The 14,962-nt window shown below is 44.4% G+C and overlaps 1 protein-coding gene across 1 annotated transcript in view; it reads left to right on the forward strand.

The window, feature by feature from the left end:
• Positions 1-14,962, forward strand: part of WDR70 (WD repeat domain 70) — a 161,566-nt gene that overhangs the window by 49,987 nt on the left and 96,617 nt on the right. The window contains exon 9 of the mRNA XM_015420162.1: positions 574-650. Within this exon, the coding sequence (XP_015275648.1) occupies positions 574-650 (77 nt within the window). The remainder of the gene's footprint in view (positions 1-573; positions 651-14,962) is intronic.

Raw genomic sequence — 14,962 nt, forward strand, 5'->3', positions numbered from 1 at the left:
GATTCCTTCCTTTCTAAATAGCTTTCGTTTGTTATAGCACAACCGTGACTTGTGTAGACATAATGGGGGGGAGAATGGAGGTATAACTTGGACCAGAAGAGTTGAGAATCCTTAAACCTAAGCAACCAAGAATCATAATCTTGGACTAAGGAGGAGCCGTGGCTCAGTGGTAGAACAGCTGCTTGGTATGCGGAAGTTCCCAGGTTCAATCCCGAGCATCTCCAGTCAAAAAGATCAGCCAGTGGATTGTATAAAAGACCTTTCCTTGGAAATCCATGGCAGTTGCTATGACTTTATGAGATTATGGTTCTCATTGAATGTATTTTTATAACGTTTATAATGCAAATTATTTTTGAACAAGGCCTGCACACGAGACCCTGGAGAGCTGCTGCCAGTCAGAGTAGTCAGCCTGAAAGCAGCTTCATGTGTTCTTCATGTGGTTAACAGTGTGGTTAACAGTAATGACCAAAATGTACTTGTGGACTGAAAGGTCCAAAGCATGGGGAGAGCAGATCAATGGTTCTACTAAAATATTGGTTGCTGCAGTGCTTTTCATTCTGTTTCCATTTTCAGGGGCACACAGCAATGCTTAATTCAGGCTGCTGGCATCCCAAAATAAAGGAGGAGTTTTTGACGTGTTCCAATGATGGGTGAGTGTTGTCGCAAGATTCTGCCATAGCATTTGAAGGCTTTCTGCATTTCAGTTTTGCTGTTCATTCTCTTTGCAGAATTTAGTACAGAGGGCTATTGGGTGTCTAATGAGTATTATTAATGTCTACACGGAACTTCTGTTAAGCAATAACTCTTGTATGGCACCTTCTACACTTAGGCGGTTCTGTGCAGACATCATATTAAACTGTTGTTTGCATTAGCTGCTCTGCTAGCTTCCGCATAAAGACAAGCCACAGTCAGGCGCTCTCACTTCTTTCTTCCCTCCTCCGTGTGCTCCAATTTCCCTCCCGCACTTCCTTTTTTTGTGGCAGATCATTGTTTGCTGTTGTATTAGAATCTGGTGAACTGAGGGTTGTGTAGACCATAGTCATGTTCACACACAATGGCAGACTAGTTTGTCATTATGGGAGTGAGTTTGGGGTTCCTCAAGCTTTGGTACTCCTCTGAAGCCTCCTGTACAACCTGGAAATCAATCATTTTGTTATTTGTAGCAAACTTTAGTCTGTTGGTAGCTCCGTACCATGTCATGGCTGTTGTTCCACCTCTGGAGAGTGCTGCGCCATAGAAACCAGTATGCTAAGCGGATTGAAAATGAATGCAAAGAATAAACCACCTGAATGGTTTGGAATACAATGAGCCTGATCATCATGCGCTGAGGAATACCCATGATGGTTGGCAGCTGGAGCAAGGAGGGTCAAGGAGATGAAGTTGCCTCCTTCGTTGAGCGGAGCTGCGTGTACAGAACAGGAAGGAGGAGCAAGCTCAACTCCTTGTCCCTCCTCATTCTACTCCAGCCCACCCCCCACAGCCATTCCTCCCTGCAGGTCCCAAGACCCCCCCCCCCCCCCCCACGCACACGACAACCTTCGCGAAGTTTCAACGCACGTTACTTTAGGAACATAAAATATGACTATGGACATTTTTACTTGGCATGAAATTATCACAACTAGCATATTAAAAATATAGTGTATCCAAACAATTATTACAAACAGAATACCCACCCACATGCAAAAACAAAACTGAAACTTTTTTATTTTCTTCTGACAATTGCACCTTCTAAAGGAAGAAATGCACCTTGTTCTTGCATTGGAGGGTTCAGTTTGTAACCTAGGACTTGCTTGTCCTCAGTGCACAGAAATTAGATCAATCTGATACCATATATATATATATATTTTAGAAATGATTTGGAAAATATTTGAACACCTTGTCTTAAAATATTTTATTCATCATGTTAAAATAAAACGTTCCATAATCAATTTTTTTCTTTTCTTTTCTTTTTTCAATTTTTTCAATTTTTTGGAAAAAAACAAAAAAAGGCTTCAGGAAAAAAACGGGGTTTTCCCGAATTTTTCCGGGTTTTTTCCGGGCTTTCACATCTCTACCCCCAACTGATACCTCCAGGAGTCAGAAAGAATTGTGGCAATAGAGAAGACGCTGAAGAACTGTACCTTCTGCACACAGAGTGGTAGGATACTGCCCAACTGTGTAAAAAGAGGAAACGTTTGGTCTTTTTCGTGCTTTTATCTTGTGTCTAAGATGTTAAAAACTTTTTCTCTGAGCCTGTGTTAGGATCTGGAAATTCTTAACATCCTAGTAACTAATAAGATTAGATGCAATAACAACATCTGTCTCCCAGGGATACAAGTTGTAAAGCATTTCACTGTTACATAATTTGTTAAAACGTTTGAATTTTTTACTCGGTAAAACAGCTTTTGGACGGCGAAAAAATAAGAGATTTTCTTATCCCCAGACATCCTAGTTTTCTCTTTATAAACATGTGTTTAGTAGTTATACCAAATATGGGCTCAACAATTCCATGCTGAAATTGCTGTCCCGATCGAGTGACTAAAACTCATGTCAGCAGTGGTATAAATGAATGTCTAATTAAGTTCCCAAAGATACCAAAATTGCTTTACTTAATAAGAAAAGTATTTGGAACTATTTCACGGCTAGCAGCAAGTGCCTCTTGTGTGTTCACATACCACTTTAAAGTTCAAAATTGGGACTCAAGGAGCTGTAAATGCAATACTGTAGCAGAGCTTTTACATATTAACAAGAGTTATTTGTCAGTTTGACAGAGCTACTTTTCATACTAATTGGAGTGAAACCGTCTCTCTGAAGGCTTCTCTTCTCCAGAATTAGCTGTGTTCTACCGGGGGATTTGTATATGCACAGGTGGAAGAAAGCATATACAGAAGTTCTCTCGGAGGCTGGCTTCTAAGTGATCATTTGACAGCCAAATTATTATGTTGTTTGTAAAAAAAAGAAAACAAAAAAACGAAACGGAGACAGTATCCGGATAGCCCCATGAATAAATGGAAGATGTTTTCAATTGCACAAGGACAGAAAGGGTTTCCAATTCCCTGCTCTAGCTATAACCCCCTCTACCGCATGTTGGCGTTCCGGAAGGTTCCTTGATTTTTAAGGTGGCTTCCAGAGGCAGGATGAAGGAGGATGAGGGAGGCCGGTGTGGGAAGGAAGAAACAGGAAGTACCCTCAGCATCCATGGAGTTACTCTCATGGTCTGACCCAATCTATGTGTTGCCTTTCACAGCAAAGATGTAATTAACAGCAGAAAAGACCTTTATGGTTCCATTTTATAAAATGGCATCTAAGCAAAGCTGTGCACTCTGAGATTTCTTACAGGCAATTCACATTGTGCATCGGCAGAACCTTACACATAACCCAAAGCACATGCTGAGCCTGTCTGCTGCAGAAGCACCAGACAGGCCATACAGGCAAGAGTATGCACATGTGCCTGCAGGTTTCATGGAATATGTATGTGTTAAGCACATGAGAGCCTGAAACTGGCTCTTCTGCCTCCCACACACATAAGAGGCTACATGGTTTTGGGGGGCTGGCCCCTTAGTAATTTGGCTTATGTCATATCTCTAGAAACATATGAATGGTTCTTGGAACTGGATAGTTGACAGCCTGGTAGTGACCATGGTTTTTAGAATATGGACATTTGCCAGTGAATGGCTACGGTGATGTATAGAACCACTGTAGGATTTACCCATCCACTTGAAAGCCCCACGTAGGAAAGACACCTCTTCCCAGCAGTTGCTTAACATAAGAACATAAGAGACACCTATGTTGGATCAGGCCAAGGGCCCATCCAGTCCAACACTCTGTGTCACACAGTGGTCAGAAATACCAGGGGCCATCAGGAGGTCCACCAGTGGGGCCAGAACTCCAGAAGACCTCGCACTGTTGCCCCACACACCCAACCACCAAGAAGACAGAGCATCACTTGCCCCAGAGCCCCTATCTATACCTTGTGGCTAATAGTCACTGATGGACCTCTGCTCCATATGCTTATCTAATTCCCTGTTGAAGCCGTCCATGCTTCTAGCCGCTGCCACCTCCTGTGGCAATGAATTCCATGTGTTAATCACTCTTTGGGTGAAGAACTTCCTTTTATCTGTTCTAACCCGACCGCTCAGCAATTTCATGGAGTGCCCACGAGTTCTTGTATTGTGAGAAAGGGAGAAAAGTACCTCTTTCTCTACCTGCTCTTTCCCATGCATAATCTTATAAACCTCAATCATGTCACCCCTCAGCCGTCATTTCTCCAAGTTAAAGAGCCCTAAGCGCTTTAACCTTTCCTCATAGGGAAAGTGTTCCGACCCTTTTATCATTCGAGTTGCCCTTTTCTGCACTTTTTCAAAAGCTATAATATCCTTTTTAAGGTGTGGTGACCTTCTTTTCATAAGTGAATTTCTTATCTGTCGTATGGACATATGTTTACATTTGGTGTCATTTGATCTTTGAATGAAGTGGAAAGGCAGTTATAAATGTTTTAATTAATAAATACGTTTTAGTAAATACAAATATGTGTGTTCAGTTGCCACACAGCCACTGATTTGCAGCTTCCTTGGTCCACCCACTGCAAAGGCTGAACTGCCCTGAAAAATGTCTCTAGAGAAGCCAATGCCTAGTTTGGTTTCCTGTTTCTCAACCAGCGCCCCATTGGTGGTGGTGGTGAAAAGTGTTGTCAAATCACTGCAGACTTAAGGCAACCCCATAAGGTTTTCAAAGCAAGAGATGTTCAAAGGTGGTTTGCCATGGCCTGCCTCTGCGTCATAACCCTGGACTTCCTTGGCTGCCCGTTGAAACATCTTCCTTTTTTTGTGTCGATGTTGCATGTTCATTTTTTAAACCATAGTATTGTTCGTAATGTATGCTCTTTCATCTGCTGGCTACTGGGTGGTGCTCAAACATTGCAAAAGCATAACTTTTCTCAGAGAGCAAGTCTCTGCAAAAGGCTTCTGGTTTCCATCAGCCTTAGGAATAGAATTCGCAAGGTTGTTCTCAAACTCTCCTATTTTTCTTGGCAGTCCGGTTTCTGAGCAGCTAATAGGAACAAATGCCTCCTTCTGATGTTTGTTTGCTTAATGCATTTACTACTTTGGCAAATTAGGCACCGTTATTATTATTGTAGCCTGTAATCTATGGGAAGTGGTTTTTCTTCTGAAGGAAGCAATCAGTTTCTCTTGTTTTCAAAATGCTTAAAGGGGGCAACAGAAAAACAAGTGTGTGGGAACGTACTATTTTGAAACAGCTGTTAGAATCTGATTCTGTTGAGTATAAACTTGGGTTGAGGCAGATGCATGTTAAAATACACCTGACTTTCGAGCAAAATGTGTGCGCAGACAGAGGTTTCCTAATCTAACATAATGAATCTTGGCCCTAGGACTTTGTAGCCCATGTTTCAGAGGATGAGAAACCATAAAGATCTATAATTCATTCATGAAGAAGAAGAAGAGATTGGATTTATACCCCGCCCTTCACTACCCAAAGGTGTCTCAGAGCGGCTTACAAACTCCTTTCCCTTCCCCTCACCACAACAGACATCCTGTGAGGGAGGTGGGGCTGAGAGAGCTCTTGACAGAAACTGCCCTTTTTCAAGAACAGCTCTTATCAGAGCTACGGCTTGCCCAAGGCCATCCAGCCAGGTGCAAGTGGAGGAGTGGGGAATCAAACCCGGTTCTCCCAGATTAGAGTACGCGCACTTAACCGCTACACCAAACATGGTTTTCTCTGTAATCATTTTAAAGGGAAAAATAAACAATTTTAAACTGCAGTGAAGGAGGGATGAATATTCATCAGTATAGACAGGGAGGTGATGGTGGTTGACCCATACTTTGCTATTCTAAGAAAAAACAAAACACGTTAATGGAAAATCTTAATCCAGATATTATGAACACATGAAGCTGCCTTATACTGAATCAGACCATTGGTCCATCAAGGTCAGTATTGTCTACTCAGACTGACAGCAGATCTCCAAGCTCTCAAGCAGAGGTCTTTCTCCTCCTAGCTGATTTTTTTAGCTGGAGGTGCCAGGGATTGAACCTGGACCTTCTACATGCAAAGCGGATGTTCTACCACTGAGCCACAGCCCCTCCCCGAACTAGAATGTACTAGAGTTTGTGCCAGGCATGAACAGGGCTAATTGTCAGACTTGTATGCTCCCCCCTCCACGCAGCACACTGAGAATGAAAAAACACTTTAGCTCCAGTTAATCATGAGGTCCATTTATTTTAGTGGGAAAATCCTAGTGGGCCTCTGCCATGGAGGGCCACCAGTGCCTGCCTGCCCTTATGGTGGAGCTGGCAAGGAGGAAAATGGCTGTAGCACTTCAGCTCTCCATTGGGTGAGGGGGTGTGGTGTTTGGGGGGGCGTGGCCTTTCCCCAGGCCATTTTGGCCTCCAAGTCTGCCTTGTACAGGCACCTTAATAAAGTGAGATTAGTTTCCTAGTAACTGGGATTCCTGTTCCCTGACTGTTCCCTGGAAGGCCAGATAATGAAACTGAAGCTCAAATACTTTGGCCACCAAACGAGAAGGGAGCACTCACTGGAGAAGACCCTGATGCTGGGAAAGATTGAAGGTCAAAGAAGATGGGGACGGCAAAGGATGAGATGGTTAGACAGTGTCATAGATGCAACAAACATGAAATTGAGCAAACTTCAGAGGACAGCGGAAGACAGGAGGGCCTGGCAGGATCCTGTCCATGGGGTCGCGAAGAGTCGGACTCAACTGTGCGACTGAACAACAACAAAAACTGGGATTCCTAACCAGGATATTTGTTTACAAATCCAAGTTACTAGGAAAAGAAACTAATCTCCATTTATCAAGTCACTTGCGTTTGGCAGTTTTGACTCAATAGTTATTTGAAGACTTCAGTCTCACATCAGTCCTCCAACTAAACTAGTTTGTGCCAATCATGAAAAAAAAATGGTTTGTTCATCATGTCTAAATTTCTGTTCATTACACATGTTTTCCCTCTAAGGGGTGAGAAGGCTCTTGTGTTTCCAGGGAGTTTACAGGACTGGGCTTGCTAAGCTTCAGCAGTAAAACTGTGCCATGTACTTTAAGATGGGTCAGTGGGCCAAGGTATAATACGTCTGAAGGTACATGACGCAGCATAAAGCTTAGTATGTCCAGTCAGTGTCTGGATGAGGGCCCTCCAAGACACCTGAGTTTATAGAATCATAGAATTGGATGGGACCTCCAGAGTCATCTAGTCCAACCCCCTACACAATGCAGGAAATTCACAAATACCCCCCCCCAACCCCAGTGACCCCTGTTCCATGCCCAGAAGATGGCAAAAACTCCTCCAGGATCCCTGGCCAAAACGGTCCTGGAGAAAAATTGCTTCCTGAACCCAAAGTGGTGATCAGCATCTCCCTGGGCATGTAAGAAAGGGCCACGAGAACTAAGCACTGATGCAACCCTCCCTGCCCTCCCTCTTGCGATCTGCCTAAGTTCACAGAGTCACCATTGCTGTCAGGTGGCCATCTAGCCTCTATTCAGAAATCAAAGAAAGAGAGTCCACCACCTTCCGAGGAAGCCTGTTCCACTGAGGAACCACTCTAGCTGTCCAAGGAAGTTCTTCTTAATGTTTAGCCAAAAACTCTTTTTATTTAATCTCAAACCATTGGCTCTGGCCCAACCTTCTGGGGCAACAGAAAACAACTCCGCACCATCCTCTATAGGACAGCCCTTCAAGTACTTAAAGGCGGTTATTATATCACCTCTCAGTCATCTCCTCTCCAGGTGAAACATACCCAGCTCCTTCAACCTTTCATAAGAACCTAAGAGAAGCCAATGTTGGATCAGGCCAATGGCCCATCCAGTCCAACACTCTGTCACACAGTGGTCAAATATATCAGGTGCCACCAGGAGGTCCAGCAGTGGGGCCAGGACACTAGAAACCCTCCCACTGTTGACCCCCCCCCCAAGCACCAAGAATACAGAGCATCACTTGTCCCAGACCAATTTGGATCAGTATTTGGATCACAGACCACTGAGGAAGTTTAGGGTTGCTACACAGAGGCAGGCAATGGCTAACCACCTCTGTCTTTTGCCTTGAAAACCCTATGGGGTCGACTGCGACTTGACTGCAAAAAAAAAAAAGTCTTACTGATCTTACTTTGTGGTTAGTGTGAATGATACTGATATTTTGCCTGTAAAATTCCACAGAAAGTGGCTGGCTTAGCTCAGTTTATTTAAAGAAATGTGAAGCCCCTACCTATACATTGTGGCTAATAGCCACTGATCGACCTCTGCTCCATATGTTGATCCAATTCCCTCTTGAAGCCGTCCGTGCTTGTAGCCGCCACCACCTCCTGTGGCAGTGAATTCCATGTGTGAATCCCTCTTTGGGTGAAGAAGGACTTCCTTTTATCTGTTCTAACCCGACTGCTCATAGCACTTGGTCACCAGACCCCTCACCATCTTCGTTACCCTCCTCTGGACATGTTCCAGGTCAATATCCTTCTTAAATTGTGGTGCTCAGTACCCAACAAAAGACTTTAGGTGAGGTATAACCAGAGCAGAGTAGAGTGATACTGTAGAAAAAGTTGAATACAAGTGCAATAAGTACACCATTTCATAGAAGAGATGTAGAGTGTAAGAGTAATAAGTACACAGCTGTTTACTTGGGCTCCAATCCTCGGTCAGGTCTCTATCAATTTGTCTTCATCTGTACTACAGCACTGAATGCTCCCAGACCTTTCAATCCAACAACATTAAATACAGACTGAGACTCAATTGTTTTCATACATAAATTGTTTTCATCTTTTGTGACGCTGTTCTCGTATCTTGAGACTAATGTTGCAGAGGTCCATCAGTGGCTATTAGCCACAAGGTATAGATAGGGACTCTGGGGCAAGTGATGCTCTGTCATCTTGGTGCTTGGGGTGGTCAACAGTGGGAGGGCTTCTAATGTCCTGGCCCCACTGGTGGACCTCCTGATGGCACTGGTATTTCTGGCCACTGTGTGATACAGAGTGTTGGACTGGATGGGCCTTTGGCCTGGTCCAACATTGGCATCTCTTATGTTCTTATGTTCTTATGTTTCTAGATGGAAATTTAACTTTCAGTCTTTAATGTGTTTGCTTTAATATTAGGCTGTGGGTGAAGACCAAGGTGTCCATTAAAACTCTGGCACATGCAAAGTTGTTACTGTACTCACAGTCAATGTTCCCTCTAAGCCGCGCATTCTTGTGAGCAAAAATTCTACTTTGTGAGCTACTGACATTAAACTTGTGAGCGAGCGAGTTTGCTCTGGATCCGTCCTTCCTGAGCCGAGACAAAAATGTGTGAGCCAGAGGCTAAACAACTGTGAGCTGGCTCACACTAACTCAGCTTAGAGGGAACACTGCTCACAGTCATTCCTTTAACACCATGCAGTCGTATTGGCTACATTGACCTGGATGGCCCAGGTTAGCTTGATCTTTTCGCACCTCAGAAGTTAGGCAAGGTCAGTCCTGGTTAGTATTTGGATGGGAGACCACTGAGGAAGTCCAGGGTCGCTACGCATAGGCAGGCAATGGCTCACCACCTCTGTTTGTCTTTTGCCTTGAAAACCCTACAAGGTCACCATGAGTTGAGTGCGACTTGACTGCAAAGAAGAAAGTCTTACTGATCTTACTTTGCGGTTAGTGTGAATGATACTGATATTTTGCCTGTAAAATTCCACAGAAAGTGGCTGGCTTAGCTCAGTGTATTTAAAGAAATGTGAAGCAGGCAAATTTTTTGACCTTGGTCCAGCTAGGGTGCTGATAGCGAAACCTTCTACATTGAATTAATTGATTTTCTGAGTTACCAGCAGGTGGCTCCCCAGTGTTGCAAATGATTGCTCAGGCGCCTTAGTGTGGTACTCCAGAGGGGTTACCTGGTTCTTCTTTAAGAAATAAATCTCTTCTTTGCATCTTGCAATTCACTGGCCTTTCTTATTAAGATTATTTTATAGAGTGGGGGAGTCTTCATTATCCTGATATCGGTAAGCTAAAGTGGATTCAAATAATAAAATGTGTAACTTTTCACCTCACTCCTGATTCCATAAGGTGTTAACAAAAGAACATAAAGAGAAACCAGTGTTGGATCAGGCCAATGGCCCATCCAGTCCAACACTCTGTGTCACACAGTGGCCAAAAATACCAGGTGCCACTAGGAGGTCCACCAGTGGGGCCAGGACACCAGAAGTCCTCCCACTGTTCCCCCCCCCCCAAGCAGATGATGCCAATGGATAAGGCTTTCCAGAAGATGCCAATGGATTTGGTATCAAAAAGTTTATATTGGGATAAAGCCTCTGAAGAGCCAGAGTATCAGCACATTAATAAATGTTTCCCTTCCTGTCCTCTTGCCCTGTATGCTACTCCAATGGAGAGGATGACCATTTATTACATTGACTCTTGAGGCTCTGTTGGCATAGTGTGGAGTGAGATTTCAGGCAATGTCCACCGCTTATTTAGAATTTTTATATGCTGCCAGTTTGACTTAGTAGTTAAGAGCAGCAGACTCTAATCTGGAGAACCGAGTTTGATTCCCCACTGCTCCACATGCATCCAGCTGAGTGACCTTGAGTCAGTCACAGTTCTGTCAGAGCTGTCCTCTCAAGAGCTCTCTCAGCCCCACCTACCTCACAGGGTGTCTGTTGTGGGGAGGGGAAGGAAAAGGAGATTGTAAGCCGCTCTGAGACTCCGAGTGAAGGGCAGGGTACAAATCCAGTCTCTTCTTTTCCTCCTCCTCCTCTGACTTGTTCAAGAGGGCAACTTGCTACGTAAAAACAATACAGCGCAATCATAGAAACAACCATAGAAGAATTTAAAGGTTCCCTTGCTTGAAAGCCAGTCGAATCCAACTCTAGGGTTGCAGTGCTCATCTCCGTTTCAAAGCCGAAGAGCCAGCGCTGTCTGAAGACTTTTCTGTGGTCATGTGGCCGGCATGACTAAACACCAAGTCACACGGAACGCTGTTACCTTCCCACAAAAGTGGTACCTATTTATCTACTTGCAATTTCTTGCTTTCGAACTGCTAGGTTGGCAGGAGCTGGAACTAGAGACGGGAGCTCACTCCGTCCTGCGGCACCCGGGTCTTGAACTGCTGAACTACTGACCTTTCACAGCCTGCAGTTCAGCGTTTTAACCACTTGAGCCACCACAGCTCCTAACTTACCCATAGTTAAAACGAGGGGAGGAGAACAATATGCGTCAAGTCGCAACCGACTCATGGAGACCCTATCCACAGGACATTCCAGGGAGGAGATGAGCAGAGGTAGTGTGCCATTGCCTTCCTCCATGTACCAACCCTATTGTTCCTGAGCAGTCTCCCATCCAAGTACTAACTGTGGTTGACCCTGTCTGGGCTATTCAGGCTGCTATTTAAAACAAGCTGGGGCATAAAACCAGCCTTAAAACACTTGCAGAACAATCTTCAGACCTTAAAAACTGCCTTAAAACCTTTGTAGGAATTGAGCACTGGGAGGGTCAGGAACACTCAGCTTCCCTTCCCAGTTCTGAGGCCTTGCCTCACATGGGTAAAAAGGAGTGTTTTGGCCTGGTGCCTGAAGGACAGTAAAGTCAATGTTAGGTGAGCCTCAAGGGAAAGCCTCCTATTTGCCAGTGCAGCATCAAAGGTAGTTTTGGAGTATCGATACCCATGATGTACAGGATAAGATTACAGTAGCGTGAAACTCAGTTGTTTTGTATGCAGAGATCAGAAATAATGTGACAATAAAGCCGTTTTAGTCAAAATGTATGAATAAAATATTTTTTACATTATCTCAAGGTAAAGCAAAAATTCATTTTGTTCAAATACTCATACTTCTCTGAATAAGCTGCAAAAAGGTTATTCTTAACAACAAAACAAGCACAATTGTATAATTGAAATGCTGCATTCACTCTCTAAAGCCTTCACAAAACCTACTTTGCACCAACCGCTAGTCAGAATTATAGGTAACAAGGGGCTAGTTGCTGGCACCCGTGATAGCCAGTTTTACTAGATGAAAAGGTGTTTATGGACTCTAGTGCTGTTCTCCACGTGAAAGGGGGCTAGCAGCCAACCACATTTAGCTTACATTAATTTGGATGGTATTCCTGTAATTTTATCTGAATGCAGATTTTGTACTTTTTGAAAAAGTGTCATTTGAAAAAAAGCATTATTTTGGTTTCACTGAAGAGGAGCTGCTCAGAGTCCAAATGTGTGGAATTTCCAGAACTTTCTCCCATGTTATGATTTAGGATTGTGTCAATACTGAATGCTTGTTTCTCAAAAATGGGTAAACGTTTTATTTGAGACATCACTATTTGGAATGCATTAAGAACCTGACAGAAAAGAAGGTATAGTTACAAAAAAATAATAATAATCACGGGTTTTCATGTTAAAACAAAACATGGGAATACGAAATGAATCATCGGGGATTTTTCATGTTTTGTTATCTGGCTTTTTTCGTACCACACATGTGATGACTATTTTTGTGAATAAGCGAGATGGAACTGAGTGATATTAAATTCCCGCACAGCAGGTGTTCTATGTCCCCAGTCTCTCTCACTCTCTTCCTCCCCCCCCCCATCCCCACTTCAATTCAGAAATAGAATTGCAGCCAACCTTGAAATGTAGCAGTCTTGAGTTTTGCGATTTGTCATCAGAGCCAGTAGTGTGGTTGTCTTGCAGCTGGTTTATTGTAGAAAATTCCTTTACAGGATCTGCTGCTTCCCACCCTCTAGCTCACCCAAGTTAGTATTCTCCAAGAGCTTTTCCCACCCCCCTCTTTTAGTCTACTACCTCTTGCCTCAGGGATGAGTCTAGAGTCTTTACTTGTTTTGGTTGTAGCATCCCTGTTACCCACAGCAGAATATCTAGATAGGTAAAGGTAAAGGTTCCCTTGCTCGAAAGCCAGTCGAATCCGACTCTAGGGTTGCGGTGCTCATCTCCGTTTCAAAGCCGAAGAGCCAGCGCTGTCCGAAGACGTTTCCGTGGTCATGTGGCCGGCATGACTAAACACCAAGGCGCACGGAACGCTGTTACCTTCCCACCGAAGTGGTACCTATTTATCTACTTGCAATTTCTTGCTTTCGAACTGCTAGGTTGGCAGGAGCTGGAACTGGAGACGGGAGCTCACTCCGTCATGCGGCAACTCGGGTCTTGAACTACTGAACTACCGACCTTCCACGGCCTGCAGTTCAGCGTCTTAACCACTTGAGCCACAGTCATGTATAAAACATTCAGATTCCCAACACTGTGTCAGTGTGACCAGGAAACAGAACCCAGAATGGGGTTATGCAGATGAAGTGGCAGAGTTGTTGATATGTGATCTTGCTTGGTTAGGAGGAGGGGCTATGGTTTTGCACGCAGAAGGCCCCAGGTTCAATCCCAGGTAGCAGGTGATGGGAAAGGCCCCCATTTGGTACCCTGAGTACCTTCTGCCACATAGGTCCTTTCAGCATTTGCCTCCCACTCCAGATTTTCCCAGTGTTCAAGCTGAGGCAATTAAAGTCCATGGCAAAACAGCATCCAAATAACCCGGGGCAACAGCAGGCTGCAACCAGGCTGACCACTTAAGGGAGTTAGTGTAATGCAGAATGGGGGGAAACCCCAGAATAAAAAGAAGGTTGAACTCAATTTTCTTGCAGAATGGGGAGAAAAAACCTGGATTAAAAAGAAGGTTGGATTCGGTTTTAGTGCAGGATTGCTTGGAGGCCACCGTGGTGAACATGGATTAAAAGGAAAGTGCAAAAGGGGCCATAGAATACAGACCTTGACAGACCAGGAGTCTGACGCAGTATATGGGACTATACGGAAGCTTCATGTGTTCAGTGCCTGGGATTGCCACAGTCAGGGGAGCAGGCTTTAGTCCTTTTCAAACAGTGTCTTCAAATGCACTCTCTTAAATTGCTCTCTTGTAAGTGAGTGATTTGTTCATGCCTATGGAGGAAAGTAAAATGCCTTACTTGGGAACATCACTAGTTTGGAAGCAATATCCACCTCTCTTGAATCTGGCTATTGGGACTTAACCGGAACAAGTGTAGTTAACAGACTCACTAATAACAACTTGCCAAAAGGCTAAAGGACAGTTTCTGGAGTGACCTTAGGCTAACCAAGCTTGCAATAGGCTGGGAGAACTGTGTTAGCTATCCTGAGCTCCTTGGAAGAAGAGCAGAGTAACAGAGAAACTCCATAGAACTTGTTTTTGGAATCCCTGAGCCAAAACGATGGACTTTGTCTAGCATGCCTCTGCCTCTGTTGTTTTCAAAGGAAGCCTGTTGGATTTGAGCCAAGTAAACTGTGTCACTGGCTTGGACGAAAATACCTTACCCTCCAGGTCATTGGGGGGAGGGAGCTCCTCATTGTGGCCAACTCCAGAACTACTTCATTGCCACAAAGAAGGCAACTTGTTTAGATTGCTAGGGGCAGGGCTATTTTTGGGCAGGAACGCACAGGAACGGAGTTCCGGCTGGCTCCCAAGTTGGCCACGCCCAGCAGGAACTCATTAGCATAATAGGACACACCCAACAGCACAAACCCATTAGGATTGGCTACAATTAGGGGTGTGTGGCCTAACATGCAAAAAGCCCTGGGTTTTGACAAAAAACAAGGTAAACAGAATAACAAGCAAAAGGTGGGTGTGGCTGGATAACCACACTTCTGGTAACATGAGAGTGCAGCCTAATGTGCTAATGAGCTGTGCTGGCGGGGTGTGGCCTAATAGGCTAATGAGTTTTTGCTGTTGGGTGTGGCCTATTATTTATTTATTTATTTATTTATGCTTTCAATTTAATACCCCGCTCTAATCCCATAGTTGGGGTCTCTGAGCGGCTTACAACTTGCTTGGTGCTAATCACCGTTTCTGTCCCTAACTACGGGCACACAATGTATAGGGGAGAGGGATCTCCTACCAGCACCCCCTCTGTGGTGGTCATGATGTTCTCTCTGTCGGCGGTTCGGCTTGGTCAGGCGAGACTCGGGACCCGGCAGAAGCATCTTTATCTCCGGCGCTCGGTA

Source organism: Gekko japonicus, unplaced genomic scaffold (genome assembly GCF_001447785.1).
Source record: "Gekko japonicus isolate JY-2015 unplaced genomic scaffold, Gekko_japonicus_V1.1 scaffold86, whole genome shotgun sequence".
Taxonomy (NCBI): Eukaryota; Metazoa; Chordata; class Lepidosauria; order Squamata; family Gekkonidae; genus Gekko; species Gekko japonicus.